Raw genomic sequence first — 18100 nt, forward strand, 5'->3', positions numbered from 1 at the left:
TACCTATCCAGTTTTCCCAGCACCACTTATTGAAGAGGCTGTCCTTTCTCCACTGTACATTCCTGCCTCCTTTATCAAAGATAAGGTGACCATATGTTCCTGGGTTTATCTCTGGGCTTTCTATCCTGTTCCATTGATCTGTATTTCTGTTTTTGTGCCAGTACCATACTGTCTTGATTACTGTAGCTTTGTAGTATAGTGTGAAGTCAGGGAGCCTGATTCCTCCAGCTCTGTTTTTCGTTCTCAAGATTGCTTTGGCTATTCAGGGTCTTTTGTGTTCCCATACGAATTGTGAAATTTTTTGTTCTAGTTCTGTGAAAAATGCCAGTGGTAGTTTGATAGGGATTGCATTGAATCTGTAGATTGCTTTGGGTAGTAGAGTCATTTTCACATGTTGATTCTTCCAATCCAAGAACATGGTATATCTCTCCATCTATTTGTATCATCTTTAATTTCTTTCATCAGTGTCTTATAATTTTCTGCATACAGGTCTTGTGTCTCCTTAGGTAGGTTTATTCCTAGATATTTTATTCTTTTTGTTGCAATGGTAAATGGGAGTGTTTTCTTGATTTCACTTTCAGATTTTTCATCATTAGTGTATAAGAATGCCAGAGATTTCTGTGCATTAATTTTGTATCCTGCTACTTTACCAGATTAATTGATTAGCTCTAGTAGTTTTCTGGTAGCATCTTTAGGTTTCTCTATGTATAGTATCATGTCATCTGCAAACAGTGACAGCTTTACTTCTTCTTTTCCAATTTGCATTCCTTTTATTTCCTTTTCTTCTCTGACTGCTGTGGCTAAAACTTCCAAAACTATGTTGAATAAGAGTGGTGAGAGTGGGCAACCTTGTCTTGTTCCTGATCTTAGTGGAAATGGTTTCAGTTTTTCAGCATTGAGGACGATATTGGCTGTGGGTTTGTCATATATGGCCTTTATTATGTTGAGGAAAGTTCCCTCTGTGCCTACTTTCTGCAGGGTTTTTATCATAAATGGGTGTTGAATTTTGTTGAAAGCTTTTTCTGCATCTATTGAGATGATCATATGGTTTTTCTCCTTCAATTTGTTAATATGGTGTCTCACACTGATTGATTTGCGTATATTGAAGAATCCTTGCATTCCTGGAATAAACCCCACTCGATCATGGTGTATGATCCTTTTAATGTGCTGTTGGATTCTGTTTGGTAGTATTTTGTTGAGGATTTTTGCATCTATGTTTATCAGTGATATTGGCCTGTAGTTTTCTTTCTTTGTGACATCCTTGTCTGGTTTTGGTATCAAGGTGATGGTGGCCTCGTAGAATGAGTTTGGGAGTGTTTCTCCCTCTGCTGTATTTTGGAAGAGTTTGAGAAGGATAGGTGTTAGCTCTTCTCTAAATGTTTGACAGAATTCGCCTGTGAAGCCATCTGGTCCTGGGCTTTTGTTTGTTGGAAGATTTCAATTTCAGTGCTTGTGATTGGTCTGTTCATATTTTCTATTTCTTCCTGATTCAGTCTTGGCAGGTTGTGCATTTCTAAGAATTTGTCCATTTCTTCCAGGTTGTCCATTTTATTGGCATAGAGTTGCTTGTAGTAATCTCTCATGATCTTTTGTATTTCTGCAGTGTCACTTGTTACTTCTCCTTTTTCATTTCTAATTTTATTGATTTGAGTCTTCTCACTTTTTTTCTTGATGAGTCTGGCTAATGGTTTATCCATTTTGTTTATCTTCTCAAAGAACCAGCTTTTAGTTTTATTGATCTTTGCTATCGTTTCCTTCATTTCTTTTTCACTTATTTCTGATCTGATTTTTATGATTTCTTTCCTTCCGCTAACTTTGGGGTTTTTTTGTTCTTCTTTCTCTAATTGCTTTAGGTGCAAGGTTAGGTTGTTTATTCGAGATGTTTCCTGTTTCTTAAGGTAGGATTGTATTGCTATAAACTTCCCTCTTAGAAATGCTTTTGCTCCATCCCATAGGTTTTGGGTCATCGTGTCTCCATTGTCATTTGTTTCTAGGTATTTTTTGATTTCCTCTTTTATTTCTTCAGTGATCACTTCGTTATTAAGTAGTGTATTGTTTAGCCTCCATGTGTTTGTATTTTTTACAGATCTTTTCCTGTAATTGATATCTAGTCTCATAGCGTTGTGGTCGGAAAAGATACTTGATACAATTTCAATTTTCTTAAACTTAACAAGGCTTGATTTGTGATCCAAGATATGATCTATCCTGGAGAATGTTCCATGAGCACTTGAGAAAAATGTGTATTCTGTTTTTGGATGGAATGTCCTATAAATACCAATTAAGTCTATATTGTTTAATGTATCATTTAAAGCTTGTGTTTCCTTATTTATTTTCATTTTGGATGATGTGTCCATTGGTGAAAGTGGGGTGTTAAAGTCTCCTACTATGAATGTGTTACTGTCGATTTCCCCTTTTATGGCTGTTAGTATTTGCCTTATGTATTGAGGTGCTCCTATGTTGGCTGCATTAATATTTACAATTGTTATATCTTCTTCTTGGATCGATCCCTTGATCATTATGTAGTGTCCTTCTTTGTCTCTTGTAATAGCCTTTTTTTTAAAAGTCTGTTTTGTCTGCTATGAGAATTGCTACTCCAGCTTTCTTCTGATTTCCATTTGCATGGAATATCTTTTTCCATCCCCTCACTTTCAGTCTATATGTGTCCCTAGGTCTGAAGTGGGTCTCTCGTAGGCAGCATATATATGGGTCTTGTTTTTGTATCCTTTCAGCTAGTCTGTGTCTTTTGGTGGGAGCATTTAATCCATTTATATGTAAGGTAATTATCAATATGTATGTTCCTATTCCCATTTTCTTAATTGTTTTGGGTTATTTATTGTAGGTCTTTTCCTCCTTTTGTGTTTCTTGCCTAGAGAAGTTCCTTTAGCATTTGTTGTAAAGCTGGTTTGGTGGTGCTGAACTCTCTCAGCTTTTGCTTGTCTGTAAAGGTTTTAATTTCTCCATCAACTCTAAATGAGATCCTTGCTTGGTAGAGTAATCTTGGTTGTAGGGTTTTCTCCTTCATCACTTTAAATATGTCCTGCCAGTCCCTTCTGGCTTGCAGAGTTTCTGCTGAGAGATCAGCTGTTAACCTTATGGGGATTCCCTTGTGTGTTATTTGTTGTTTTTCCCTTGCTGCTTTTAATATGTTTTCTTTGTATATAATTTTTGACAGTTTGATTAATATGTGTCTTGGCGTGTTTCTCCTTGGATTAACTTGATTAACTCTTTCCTTTCCCATATTAGGGAAGTTTTCAACTATAATCTCTTCAAATATCTTCTCAGACCCTTTCTTTTTCTCTTCTTCTGGAGCCCCTATAATTCGAATTTTGGTGCGTTTAATGTTGTCCCAGAGGTCTCTGAGACAGTCCTTAGTTCTTTTCATTTTTCTTTATTCTGCTCTGCAGTAGTTCTTTCCACTATTTTATCTTCCAGGTCACTTATCCGTTCTTCTGCCTCAGTTATTCTGCTATTGATCCCTTCTAGAGTATTTTTCATTTCATTTATTGTGTTGTTCATCTTTATTTCTTCTAGGTCCTTGTTAAATGTTTCTTGCATTTTGTCCATTCTGTTTCCAAGATTTTGGATCATCTTTACTACCATTATTCTGAATTCTTTTTCAGGTAGACTGCCTATTTCCTCTTCATTTGTTAGGTCTGGTGGGTTTTTACCTTGCTCCTTCATCTGTTGTGTGTTTTTCTGTCTTCTCATTTTGCTTATCTTACTGTGTTTGGGGTCTCCTTTTTGCAGGCTGCAGGTTCGTAGTTCCCGTTGTTTTTGGTGTCTGTCCCCAGTGGCTAAGGTTGGTTCAGCGGGTTGTGTAGGCTTCCTGGTGGAGGGGACTAGTGCCTGTGTTCTGGTGGATGAGGCTGGATCTTGTCTTTCTGGTGGGCAATTCCACGTCTGTTCGTGTGTTTTGGGGTGTCTGTGGATTTCTTTTGAGTTTAGGCAGCCTCTCTGCTAATGGGTGGGTTTGTGTTCCTCTCTTTCTAGTTGTTTGGCATAGGATGTCCAGCACTGTAGCTTGCTGGTCGTTGAGTGAAGCTGGCTGCTGGTGTTGAGATGGAGATCTCTGGGAGATTTTTTCTGTTTGATATTATGTGGAGCTGGGAGGTCTCTTGTGGACCAGTGTTCTGAAGTTGGCTCTCCCACCTCAGAGGCACAGCACTGACTCCTGGCTGCAGCACCAAGAGCCTTTCATCCACACGGCTCACATCACAAAAAGAGAAAAGGGGAAAAAATAATAAATCTTGCACTCAAAGTCCTCCTCCTCAATTTGGGATGATTCGTTGTCTATTTGGGTATTCCACAGATGCAGGGTGCATCGAGTTGACTGTGGATATTTAATCCGCTGCTCCTGAGGCTGCTGGGAGAAATTTCCCTTTCTCTTCTTTCACAGCTCCCGGGGGTTCAGCTTTGGATTTGGCCCCGCCTCTGCGTGTAGGTCGCCGGAGGGCATCTGTTCTTCGCTCAGACAGGACAGGGTTAAAGGAGCAGCTGATTCGCGGGCTCTGGCTTGCTCAGCCCAGGGGGTGGTGGTTAGGATGCGGGGCGAGCCTGCGGCTGCAGAGGCCAGCGGGACGTTGCACCAGCCTGAGGCGCGCTGTGCATTCTCCCAGGGAAGTTGTTCCTGGATCCCGGGACCCTGGCAGTGGCGGGCTGCACAGGCTCCCGGGAGGGGAGGTAGGGATAGTGACCCGTGCTCGTACACAGGCTTCTTGGTGGCAGCAGCAGCAGTCTTAGCGTCTCATGCCCGTCTCTGGGGTCCTCGCTGATTGCCGCGGCTCGCGCCCATCTCTGGAGCTCCTTTAAGTAGCGCTCTTAATCCCCTGTCCACTCTGGACCCCACAGCCACTGGCTGGTCCACTGTGTTCAGGAAATTCAACAGGAACCCTGCAGCTCCTCAATGTCTGCTAGTATTGGAGGGTGTCCTGCAGAGGCTGGGGGTGGCGCTGTTTCGCCGTGGGGAAAAGGACACTGGCAGCAGAAGTTCTGGGAAGTACTGTTTGGTGTGAGCCCTCCCAGAGTCTGTCCCCAACCCTCTCCTTGAACTTCAGACACCAGTCTCAAGCCCAGGTTGATACCTGTATTTCTGATTGATTGGTAAGAGGTTCTAAGACCCCCCCCTCTGTTCAATTAATTTGCTAGAGAGGCTTACAGAACTCAGAGCAACATTTTACTTACTAGATTACTGGTTTATTGCAAAGGATATTAAAGGATACTGTTACACAGTACTCAACTGAGTAAATTTGAGGAACTAATTGGCTTTTTTCAACAATTCATGAATTGAGAGTAAATTGGAGCTCGAGGAGCTGTACAGAATGGAAGCCTTTTATAGAAACCGGGGCAGAGAAGGAGGTTATTAGCAAAAGAAAAGAAAGTATTGTTTCAGGCAAGGTTACCTCACTAGTTCTGACCAGGAAATTCCAGAAATTTAAGTCCTGGGAGATTTTGAAACTGCAATTAAATCTTAGTTTGCTGTCCTGGGGGCAAGTGGCTCCAACCTAGGGCCTGTTTTTTTTTTTTTTTTTAACAATAGGAATCATCAACCAGATGGAAGAGATGTGTAGGGTGAAGTACATGGGAGGAAGGGATGTGGAGCTTCCATGCCACTTCTCCCCAGATCATGTGTTCATCAGCCCTGAAGCTCCCCAACCCTGTACTTTGTGGTTGTTATGGAGACCTCTTTACACAGTCATGATTGATTAAATCACTGGCCATTGGTGATTGATTCAACCTCCAGCTCCTCTCCTCTCCTGGAGCTGTCAGAGTTTGCAGCAGAGAAAGGTTTATTGCAAGGCCATGCAAGGAGATGAGGAGGCTCGTGCCCTGAAAAGTCTTGAGCTCCCTGAAGGGTTTCAGCAAAGCATTTTTAAAGGCCAGGTGACTGGGGCGGGGCTCTCAGGGTATGTGATCAGCTTGCACACAGTTCTCTGATTGGCTGATGGTGAGGCAGCAGGGTGGTGTCACAGGGGTTAACCTTAACAGTCCCTCGGTTCCAGAAGGCCTGGAGATACGTGCTCATGATCATCATGTAGTTTGTCCAACAACTCAGGAAATTTGCGTCAAATACTATATTATCTAGGTACTTCAGAGAGGAGCTAAAGCAGAGGATATGGGGGAAGGCCTGTTGCAGGAAGGCCCCATAGGGTCCTGCTGTGTTACAAAATCATCTGGTTGGTTCTCCTGGCAACCAGCCTCCATCCTTAGGTGCAGTCAGAAAGTCACCTCAGTGACATAACAAGACACCTTTATCACTCTCACTAAGGAAAATCCGAGGGTTTTAGGAGCTTTGTGCCAGAAATGGGGATGAAGACCTAATAATGTATTTCTTTTTATAAATTACAGTATCACAGGGGTTTGTCCTTTTCATCCAAATTATCTGAATATATTGGCATACAGTTGTTCATAGTATCTCTTTTTAAATGTAAGGTTGGTAGTAATGTCCTTATTCCTGAGTTTAATGTTCTCTCTTTTTGTATTCTTGTGGCTAAAGTTTATGATCACAAAGGATACAATATAGGACCGACGGCAAAAAGATGTGCATAGGCAAAGCCCATAGAAGTCAGGTGTGTGCTTCCAGATTCTCCCTCCATTGGGAGCTGCATGGACATGCTTTCTCTGCAGCTGGAGACTGCAGGAACACATGGTCTCAGGAAGCAATTATATACAGTAAAAATTCTTAAAGACCCTAAAGAACATTTGTTTATGTAGGTTACATCAATATTTACTGCATTAAAAACTGAAACAGGAATTTTTAAAAACTATCGTATTTAAAAATAACAGTAGGACTTCCCTGGTGGCGCAGTGGTTAAGAATCCGCCTGCCAATGCAGGAACCATGGGTTCGAGCCCTGGTCCGGGAAGATCCCACATGCTGTGGAGCAACTAAGCCCATGTGCCACAACTACTGAGCGGGCGCTCTAGAGCCCGCGAGCCACAACTACTGAGCCCATGTGCCACAACTACTGAAGCCTGCGCGCGTAGAGCCCGTGTTCCGCAACAAGAGAAGCCACCACAATGAGAAGCCTGCGCACTGCAATGAAGAGTACCCCCCACTTGCCGCAACTAGAGAAAGCCCGCGCTCAGCAACAAAGACCCAATGCAGCCAAAAATAAATAAATGAATAATAATTTTAAAAACCACAGTAAATCCTTACATGTTAATATAAATGTTTTCCAAAACAACACAAAACACTAGTGAAAAGAGTGGCATTGTTTTGTGTTTTTGCAAATCTCTTTAATGTCTGGTTAATAGTTGGATTCTTACATCTGCTTCTGCATTCAGTTTCTTGCTACATGTTACTTTAGTTGAAGTAGTTGAAGGATGTTTATTGGATGACAGAAATTCATCTTCAGTAGGTCACTGTTTCATTATGCTCCTAAAGATTCACTGCTACAATTTCTATCAGTTTTTACATTTTCCTTCTATATGATCATGTCATTGGGCAAAGTGTTGTGGCTAGGGTGGCTTAGAGCACGGGATTATTTACTTTATAACTGAGTGATTGGCATTCCTTCTCATCCAGCAAAACTTGAATGGCTCCCCTATGCTGGTGGGGAAGGAAGACAGTACTGATCATGGGGGTAGGGGGCGCTCAGAAACCATTAATCTAATTTACTCCAGACTGTTGCCACCATCTTCAGTATAACTACAGGCCAATGGAAGATCTTAATCTAAGGACACTTAGAAACTCAGCAGCTGCTCACTTTGGGAGTGGATGTCCTTGGAGCTGTGTCCTTGGGCAAAGGCCTGAATACCTCATCCTATTAGTCATGATTTCTCATGGTTTCCTGATTAGAACCCTCTTGTGTACATTTTTTAGACTGTAGTTATGGCTCAGAATTTAACTGCTTGCTGGATCTGTCATCCTTTACTTGACCCTGCTGACAAGAAGGTAGATTCTGTCCTATATGTTTCTTCTGGTACTTGAGGTCTCTTTGCATCATTAATCTTAACCTCCAGTTTTACAGAATCTGAATCTTAACCCCATGACAACAAAATGCCTCTGTTGTAGTTCTTGGAATCCTGTCAACAACCTGGGACTACCAGAGCAAACACTATAATGCGCCTATTATGACAGTGGTAACTAACAGGGAGGAGAAGATTTTTATCAGATTTCTCTTCAGAGGCATTTCAGCATACTTTATGGGAACTGTTCACTTCTACTCAGGGAGTTTGTCTACCTCAAGAGGCACAGAATTGCCTCATTCCTATTGTAATAAGTGATGCCTTTTTCCTAATGCAGTTTGTACCCCAATAGAATATTGTTAAGTGGCTTATACTTGCCTACCAAATATTAATCATCTATACTTGAGGCAGTTGTCAGGGATTTCCAGATACTTGAGACCACTACCCCTCTAATGGGTCGTGTTTCCTTGAGGTAGGAACCTAGAGGGTCCAAATGAGTTGCTTGGCAGAACTCCAAGGAAGGATAACTGACTTCTTCCTGTGTGTGCTCTGTGATCTTTAGTTCCCACTTTAGGGAATAATACGCCTAGAAAAGGTGATCTGCAATTTGTCTGACCTCTACTATATAAGACACAACAAGCTAGTGTAAACTTTCTAGCCCCAGTGATCATCGCATTGCTCTGAATTGCCTGCTGCCCATCATGATGAGTGCCAACACCTCATGCTGTACTGAGATTAATCAATCAGGGAAAGGAGAGCGATTTATTCCCGCTTCTCCCTTCTCCCAGGAGAAAGCCATGTTGCTCTGACTGGTGAACCTTGATGGCATCTGGGACATATGGGGAACCTGGCTGTGGCCTGGTCATCCTGCTGAGAGTCACTGTCTAGTCACTCTTACCCAGTGTTACCTAAGAGGAAGTATAGTTAAGTAGGGTATCTGATTGTGTTGGCCTGTGCTTCTGTATCGAATTTGGAGCTAGGTACCTGAAAGATTGGAGAGTAGACATGTAGGTGAACAACTTCACCATGGGGCTCTGATGACCTTTCTTTTCCTTTAAAAGTCTCACAGGCAAAGCTTAGCTTAATCTCAGTCTGACCCACACCTTGGCAGGACACCCCACAGGTCCTCCTGGCAGCCTCCTGAGAAATGCCATAGTGTGGTTTCTCTTTCTCCCTAGTTCCACTTGCACTCAAGACTTGACAGCCTCCCTTCCCTTGGGGTACAAGTGCAGGCTATGAAATGACTGCAGTTACAGTTCTCATCCGCCTTGGTATTACTTTGTGGGACTAGGGACACTGAAGTTGGTTTTGCTGTTTGAGTGGGTAAAAAACTACATAGGAATCCATTCAGTCTTGTCTCCTTTCTATCTGCAGCAGTGTAGAGAGCCGACCTAACAGCTGGGATAGTGGCCTTGCCAGCCGCGGCGCTCCTGCTTAGGACTGCTTGGCTTCGTGCATTTGTTGTGACCATTAAATGTATTTATTCAATACAGTTCTTGACATAAATTTTCAAGTATTAGCTGTTACTATTTATAAGTTGTGTTATAAAGGTAAAATTTAGGGTAGTCTATTCTTGAAAGCCTAATTCAAGGACTGATAAAAGCCTTATTTCTCTTAGGACTAAGGACACAAAAAGTCAGAGCTGGAATAGGTTGAGTAAATCTTGATACTTTAGGAATTCCTCAGAAGTGGGTTTTACCACTTACGTGTTGGTATTTGTGGTTTTGTTGATTTTAAAGAAGAATCTATAGCTTTTTTCCATTGGAGATGAGTTTTGCAATGAAAAATACTGGGTTTTCCTCAATTTATTCACATCAGTGGACTCTCCAAATAAACACATTAGAAGTGGAACTAAAGACATAAGGGAAGGTTCCAATTTAAAATACCAGAAGAGATATATGCTTTTTTCAGGTATGAGAAGAGTACTATACTTTTTAAGAAATCTTGTATTTTTGAGGTACTGAAATGCTTACAGATGAAATGATGTAATGTTTATGGTTGACACAGATGTGAAGGGAGGGGTGGAGACTTTTTCCCATTTGCAGGTTTAAATAGGGACTTCTTGAACTTGGTGTTCAACAGTTATAGATAACGTTTATTCATTTGACAAACATTTATTGAAGCCTGCTAGACAACTGTCTAGATATGCATCTTTTTTTTTTTTTTTTTTTTTTTAAATTTCCGGGCCATGCCACGCTGCATACTAGTTCCCTGACCAGGGATGGAACCCGTGGCCCCTGCAGTGGACACCCAGAGTCTTAACCACTGTTCTGCCAGGGAAATCCCTAGATATGCATCTTTTGCTTTGCCCTGAGACAGTCTTTTTTTTTTGTAGTACGCAGGCCTCTCACTGTTGCGGCCTCTCCTGTTGTGGAGCACAGGCTCAGCGGCCATGGCCATGGCTCACGGGCCCAGCCGCTCCACAGCATGTGGGATCTTCCCAGACCGGGGCCCGAACCCGTGTCCCCTGCATCAGCAGGCGGACTCTCAACCACTGCGCCACCAGGGAAGCCCCCAAGACAGTCTTTTTAAAAGCCTATCACTTTTGGCTTTTAATAGCATTGTCTTTCACTATAATAATGTTCCAGTTTCTTTGATAAATGAATGGTTACCCTTGCATATAAAAATATTCTTGATGTGGCTTAATTTGCCCTTTCATGTTCTGTTTCTTACTACTTTGTCTGGCCTAAAGTAAGCCTGGCCATGGCAAACCATAATATAATAGGTCCATTTCAGTAGAGTTTTTTTTCTGTTGGTGGTTGTAAGTGCTTGTGCATTTGTGTTGAAGATAGATATTAATATGATTATTCTTCAAAGGTATGATTTTTAGGTTATTTTTTGGTTTGTAATTTTCTGTAATAAGGCTGACATCAAATAAAGGAGGCTTTCCAGTTAAACCATATTTGCATTGTATGGATATAGAATATTTTAAAATAAAAAAATCACAAGCCTTTTCTTAACGTTAGTAAGGTCTTTATGAAGATTTTATGTGAAAATCCACATGCATTGTTACATTTATAGTCTACTGCAGCCATTCACTTCCCTTTTTTTCCAGCTTCACTAATTCATCTTAATTTCGCAGTTTACAACTTGCTATTTACAACTTCCTATGCCATGGATTTTAGTGACTTGTTTCTTCCCACTTTTCTCATAGGAAGTAATAGTAATAATATATATAAGATTTCAATCCAGAGACTGTCAGACCTAAAGATAGACTTTAGGGTTTTTTTTTTTAATTAAAAATTTTAAAAGACTGTTTTTGTGATGACACACAGGAAGCCTCTATGGATTCTTTCTTTGGAATAGGAGTATATTAATTATGACTCTAAATCCCCCCAGTGTAGACCATAGCACTTTATCAATGTCAACACACCCGGGCTGCTTGCCTCCCTTCCCAGTGAGGGCCACCACAGTTTATCAGCATCAACATATTAGTATTGCTTGTTCTCCAAACCATAAAGCCTACAGCCAGATGGGTGGGTTAGTAGAGCCAAATTTTGTGTGGCTATATCAAGGATCATTATTTATAGTTTGCTAATTTGCCTATACCTATTCATAGTTAGGAAGATTCCCCACAACAGAATATAAGAGTCCAGTGCTTTCATAGCTTGCTGGCACATACACCTGTCACTGGGCTGCTTGCTGACCCTTTTACCACTTGACAAGAGTACATGAACTATTGGGTCCAAACCATAGTAAATGCCAGAGAGGAGAGAACCTTAAAACTACAAAGCAGCCAATGGACAATTGTGCACTAACCTGCAACCTGAAGTACTCCAGTTTTTTGATTTTTTTTTTTTTAAATCTGTACTGGAAACTAGAAATGTGGGTGTATATAATATGTTGAAAACTCCTATTTCCTTGTAGATTTTTTTTACCGCCCCCCCCCGCCCCCGCCAATTCTGTTCACTATTGAAAGTGGGGAATTGAAGTCTCTGACTCTTGGTGAATTGCCTATTTTTCACTTTGTGTTTTGCTTCTTGTATTTTTTTATATAAATTTATTCGTTTTTAAAATATTTATTTTTGGCTGCATTGGGTCTTCGTTGCTGCATGGGCTTTCTCTAGTTGCAGAGAGCAGGGGCTGCTCTTTGTTATGGTGAGCGGCCTTCTCATTGTGGTGGCTTCTCTTGTTGCAGAGCATGGATTCTAGGTGTGTGGGCTTCAGTAGTTGTGGCTTGAGAGCTCTGGAGCGCAGGCTTAGTAGTTGTGGCACATGGGCTTAGTTGCTCTGCAGCATTTGGGATCTTCCCAGATCAGGGCTCGAACCCGTGTTCCCTGCATTGGCAGGTGGATTCTTAACTATTGCACCACCAGGGAAGGTCCCTACTTCTTGTATTTTAATGCTCTCTCTCTGTTTTTAAATTTAATTTTATTTATTTATTTTACTTTTGGCTGCGTTGGGTCTTCGCGGCTGCACGCGGGCTTCTCACTGTGGTGGCCTCTCCTGTTGTGGAGCACCAGCTCTAGGTGTGTGGGCTTCAGTAGTTGTAGCACATGGGCTCAGTAGTTGTGGGTCACAGGCTCAGTAGTTGTGGTGCATGGGCCCAGTCGCTCCGAGGCATGTGGGATCTTCCCGGCCCAGGGCTTGAACCCGTGTCCCTTGCATTGGCAGGCATATTCTTAACCACTGCACCACCAAGGAAGCCCTTAATGCTCTCTTAAGTGCATATATATTTATAGTTGTTATATCTTGCTTGGTGGACTGACCCTTTTATGGTTATTAAAAAGTCCCTCTTTAGTAACATTTTTTGTTCTAGTGTATTTTTTCTGAAAATTAGTATAGTCATTCTCCCTTTATTGTGACTATTGTATGCCTAATATCTTTTTTTTAATCCTTTTTTAAAAATTATTTATTTATTTATTTGGCTGTGCCGGGTGCTAGTTGCAGTTCAAGGGATCTTTGTTGTGGCATGTGGGATCTTTAGTTGCAACATGCAGGATCTTTTAGTTGTGGCATGTGAGATCTAGTTCTCTGACCAGACCTGAGTCCCCTGCATTAGGAGTGCAGAGTCTTAACTGCTGGACCACCAGGGAAGTCCCTCTTTTTTTATCCTTTTATTTCCAACCTGTTTTTATCTTTGACTCAAAGGTATGCCTATTGGAGACAGCATATAGTTAGCTAGCCATTTTTTAAAAATATAATCTGACATTGTCATTTGGATTGTTTAATCCACTCACTTTTTTTTTTTTTTTTTTTGCGGTACGTGGGCCTCTCACTGTTGCGGTCTCTCCCGTTGCGGAGCACAGGTTCCGGACACGCAGGCTCAGCAGCCATGGCTCACGGGCCCAGCCGCTCTGCGGCATGTGGGATCTTCCCGGACCGGGGCACGAACCCGCGTCCCCTGCATCGGCAGGCGGACTCTCAACCACTGCACCACCAGGGAAGCCTAATCCACTCACTTTTAATGTTATTATGATATAGTTGGATTTACATCTCCTGTTTGTACTTTTTATTTTCTGTCTCATATCATTTTGTCCCTCACTGTTTTCTTTTGCATTAAGTGAATATTTTGTAATGTCGCATTTTAGCTTCTTTAATAATTTTTTCAGTATATTTTTTTATTTTATGGAATCACAAATTACTTTTATTTATTTTATTTTATTTATTTTTGGCTGCATTGGGTCTTTGTTGCTGCGTGTGGGCTTTCTCTAGTTGTGGCGAGTGGGGCCTACTCTTTGTTGCGGTGCACGGGCTTCTCATTGCAGTGGCTTCTTTTGTTGTGGAGCACGGCTCTAGGCACGCGGGCTTCAGTAGTGTTGGCTCATGGGCTCTAGAGCACAGGCTCAGTAGTTGTGGCACGTGGGCTTAGTTGCTCCGTGGCATGTGGGATGTTCCCAGACCAGGGATTGAACCTTTGTCCCCTGCATTGGCAGGCGGATTCTTAACTACTGTGCCACCAGGGAAGCCCACCTTTATTTTTCTTTAATATGTATTTAATTTTGGCTGTGCCAGGTCTTAGTTGTGGCATGTAGACTTCTTAGCTGTGCCATGCATGTGGGATCTAGTTCCCCAATCAGGGATTGAACCCCCGCCCCCTGCATTGGGAGCGTGTTGGAGTCTTACCCACTGGACCACCAGGGAAGTCCCACAAAATTACTTTTAAAAAAATCATATTTGTTTCTACCTTTAAAGGTTTTAAGCATTTAAAATCTGATTTGTTATATTTGTGATTTTTAACCAAGTTAAAAGACTGTCACTGGTGTGTGTGGGGGGAGTAGAGAGCTGAATAATGTAGGGCCCAGTGAGGTTATTTGTTGTGTTTTTTGAGTACCAGTAATACTGGTGTATGTGCATGTGTGTGTGCGCCTGTGTATGTGTACCTGACTTAATCCAGTTAGAGACAGGTTGATACTGGGAAGACAGGGAAAGGGAGTAGGATTTTATCTCTCTCTATCTCTCTTTTTTTTGTTTTTTGGCTGTGCTGCGCGGCTTGCAGAATCTTAGTTCCCTGACCAGGCATCGAACCCGGGCCCATAGCAGTCAAAGCACTTAGTCCTAACCACTGGACCACCAGGGAATTCCTGGGAGCAGAATTTTAAATGTAGCGATTTGATACTATAAGTACAGACTGCATTTACAAGGCTCTGTCTTATAGATTTGGTGATGGGAGGATGATAGGTAGTGCAATTTTTTTCCCTCTGAAATATAAGCAGCTGAGTAGGGGGAGCATGTGTATGGGTTGGGGTGGTGGGAGGTGAGAAGAATGGAAAAATTAAATTACTTTAATACAAATAAAATTTCAACAAAATGAAGTAGAATTGTCATGCACTGTGGATATGTGCAATGTGTAAACTCATTTTGTTGGCTTGTGTGTTTTTCCCCCAGAAAACTTTGGCCACTCCTGTGCAGAGAGGTTCTTAAGTTCAGCCGTAGCTGGAGTTTGTTAGGTAAATGCCATGGCTGTCACAGGTGAGGGGAGATAAGAGGGCAGGGTGCAAATTTGGGGGCAAAAGAGTTAATTTTTCCAAGAAAAATTTAAATGATAGACCATGGAAATCCTGTCTCTGGTTATCTCCATTAAAATATATCTTCAAAAGGTCTAAGAATACATTGTATCTAAAAGTAGAGGCTGCAGTCAGGAAAAAGGTCTTTTTTGTTTTGTTCTGTTTTTGTTTTTGGCTGCAGCAAGTGGCATGTGGGATCTTAGTTCCCCGACCAGGGATGAAACCAGCGCCCCCTGCAGTGGAAGTGTGGGGTCTTAACCACTGGACTGCCACGGAGATCCCTTAATTCTCTCCTTTTAATTTAGTAGTTCAAGGTTGGTTTTCCAGGCTTCAGTTTTTTCTGTGCCAGCAAAGGAGAGAGAGGGGGTAAAAACCCAACAACCCCAAATTATTTATAAGGAGCATTTCTCTTCCTACCCATAATCTCTGTGTTAGTCTGTAGGGCTGCCCTAACAAAATAACCACAGCTTGGGTGGCTTAAACAATAAATTTCTGCAGGTCTAGAGTCTGGAAGTTTGAGATCAATGTGTTTGGTTTCTCCTGAGGTCTCTTATTGGCTTGCACACAGCTACCTTCTCTGTGTCTCCTCAGATGGTCTTTCCTGTGTGTGTATACACCTGGTTGTCTCTCTTATAAGGACACTAATCCTGTTGGATTAAGGCCCCACCCTTATGACCTCATTTAACCTTAATTGCCTCACTCAAGGTCCTATCTCCAAATATAGTGAACTGGACTTAAGCATATAAATTTTGAGGGAACAGAATTCAGTCTGTAGCAGCCTCCCACCCCCAAGCTCACATAAGAAATAGGGCAAATTATTGGGAATTTATCATTGACTCTTTTGTAATACTGCTACTTGGTAGTACTGCTTTTTACTTTGTATTATACTTCACCCTGATCAGTTGTCTTATTAAGGAGCTTTCCTGGGAGAAAGCATGTGAGGAATATACAGATCTTTCTCCTTGGGACCTGTTTTTAAACCAAAATGTGCATGCTGTCATACTGGACAAGGGTGATCTGGCTCCCCGACAAATTAAACTCTCAAAGAGAGGGAGGTTTCTTTACTACCTTAATCAAATGACAGGTCAGGACAAACATAGAGTTCACCAATGACTTTGACTTTCACATAAGTGAGAAGAAGCAAGCAGAGAAATAGAAAGCAAAAACGTATCTAAAAATTCAGAATGAATGTTAAAACCACTTTGAGCACGAAGTGCGTGTAACGAACCAAGTCCATGCATGCATCCATAATAGAAAAGTCCAGTTGGTCCAAGACACTAGTCTCCTCAGCAAGGCACTCAAGCAGGTCTGGGTTACTGCTGGGTCACAAGTGATGAGGTGAAGACTGTCCATTCAGGCAAAGCCTCTGGTGGCCAATGCCTTGGTGAATGGATCCTCGACAAGAGATGAGGTTACAGCAACACTTGTCTCAAATGCAAACAGTCCCAGCTCACCTAATTTTATAGTCCCAGGAGCACATTATCTCCAAGATCAGATGTTCAGTTTGGGAGGGGGAGAGTTTCTAATGCCACCTGTGTCACCTTAGGTCACCTTGGCAGGAGATCCCCAGAATTTCTGCCTCTTCCTACCAGCATGCACAGATCAATCTTGGCTCAGGTACAGCAATGACAAAAAATGAAACCTCTGAAGTCATGGAGTCAGTTTCTAGTCACAGCTTTATTTCATGCTTGACACCAGGCCTCAAAAGGCTCGCTTCTACTGTATTTATGAGCAAATACATAAATAAACATATATATATAATTCCCAGGAATCACATCAACAAATCAAACACATGGTAACATGTGCCTTCTTCAATCTAGTTTGAGTACACTATGATCCATCATGTAATAGATCTAAAAGATCTACAGATTGTTTTGGATTTTCTACATAACGTCTCTTAATAGACAGCTTTATATTTTCCTTCACAATTCTTATACTTTCTAGGATCTCCTAGATCCTAACAATGAATAGAAGTGGGTGATAGTGGGATCTTTATTTAAGTTATCTATTATTATTAATAATATTACTGTTGTTGGTCTGAATTTTTGAAATTACCATTTATCAAAATTAAGGAAACTTCTTTCTATTCTTGGTTTTATACAATTGTTCTTTTAATGAATTTTATCAAAAGTTCTTGCATCTGTTGAAATGATCATGATTTTTAAAATAATTATAATGTGATTACTTTGATTAATTTTCAATGACAAACTTTGTATTCCTGAAATAAATTCAGTTTGATCATGATGTTATCCTTTTCATGTATCACCCCATTTGGTTTGCTAACATTTTGTTCAGGACTTTTGTGTTTGTTTCTGTGAGATTGGCTTCTTAATTGCCTTTCTTTTCAGCTTTGGTATGATAGGCTCAGTAAATAAGCTATGAAGTGTTCCCTCTTTTATCCTTTTAAAGAGGTTATATTAGATTATCTCTTCCATAAATGGTAGAACACTCCAGTACAGCCACACGGCCCTGCTGTTTTCTTTGTGAAGATATTTAATTATAGATGTTAAGGTATGTTTTTTCAAGGAATTTCTCCATTCCACCTAAATTTTAAATGTTTGGAAATACTCAAGATATATACATTGCCATTTTAATGTCTGTAAGATCTAGTGATAGCCTCTTTTCCCAATACAGTGTTGTTTTTTTTTTTATGATGATCAGTGTTGTCAGAGGCTTATTGATTTTTATTTGTTACCAACTTGTGACTTATTGAATCTCTGTTCTCATTTTATTTCACTCTGTCTTTTCCTTGGATTAACTTATTTTTAACTTTGTATGATAAATACAGAGATTGTTTCCCAGTCTTCTTTTAAATAAGTCTATTTAATGTTATAAATTATCCTCAAGTCATATGTTAACATGGGGTTGGGAGCCCATTATGGACTGAATGAACTGTGTGTCTTGTCCCCCCCCCCACCACCACCAAATGCATATGTTGAAGCTCTGACTTCCAGTGTGACTATTTTTAGAGATGGGGCCTTTAGGGAGATAATTAAGGTAAATGAGGTCATAAGGGTGGGGTCTAATTCAATAGGTCTGGTATCCTATTGGATAATTAGAGGAAAAGACACCAGAGCTCACTGCATTCTTTATTTCTTAATTATTTGGCAGTTTCCTAGGTCCTTTTTCTACAATTTCTAGATTAATTCCACTGTGAATTAATCTGAATTATTGTAATCCTTCAAAAATGAGATTTGCTTATGGCCTAGCCATATGGTCAGTACCGGTAAAAATTCCATGTGCATT

General features: G+C 41.1%; 1 protein-coding gene across 6 annotated transcripts in view; it reads left to right on the plus strand.

Moving 5' to 3' along the window:
* RESF1 (retroelement silencing factor 1) overlaps nt 1-18100 on the plus strand; it is a 38603-nt gene that overhangs the window by 9676 nt on the left and 10827 nt on the right. For 3 of the 6 annotated variants that reach the window (XR_016394893.1, XM_089920475.1, XM_089920473.1), the window contains one exon: nt 14736-14819. The exons of the other annotated variants lie outside the window; for them this stretch is intronic. Coding sequence is in view for 2 of the 3 variants with exons in the window: in XM_089920475.1 (XP_089776601.1) it covers nt 14802-14819 (18 nt within the window). In the remaining variant the exon portion in view is untranslated. Of the gene's footprint in view, nt 1-14735; nt 14820-18100 lie in introns of those variants that run through there. 6 annotated transcript variants of the gene reach the window in all.

This window comes from Delphinapterus leucas, chromosome 11 (assembly GCF_059928025.1).
Source record: "Delphinapterus leucas isolate spDelLeu-1000000601 "Yukka" chromosome 11, BTC_Dleu_Yukka2, whole genome shotgun sequence".
Lineage (NCBI taxonomy): Eukaryota > Metazoa > Chordata > Mammalia > Artiodactyla > Monodontidae > Delphinapterus > Delphinapterus leucas.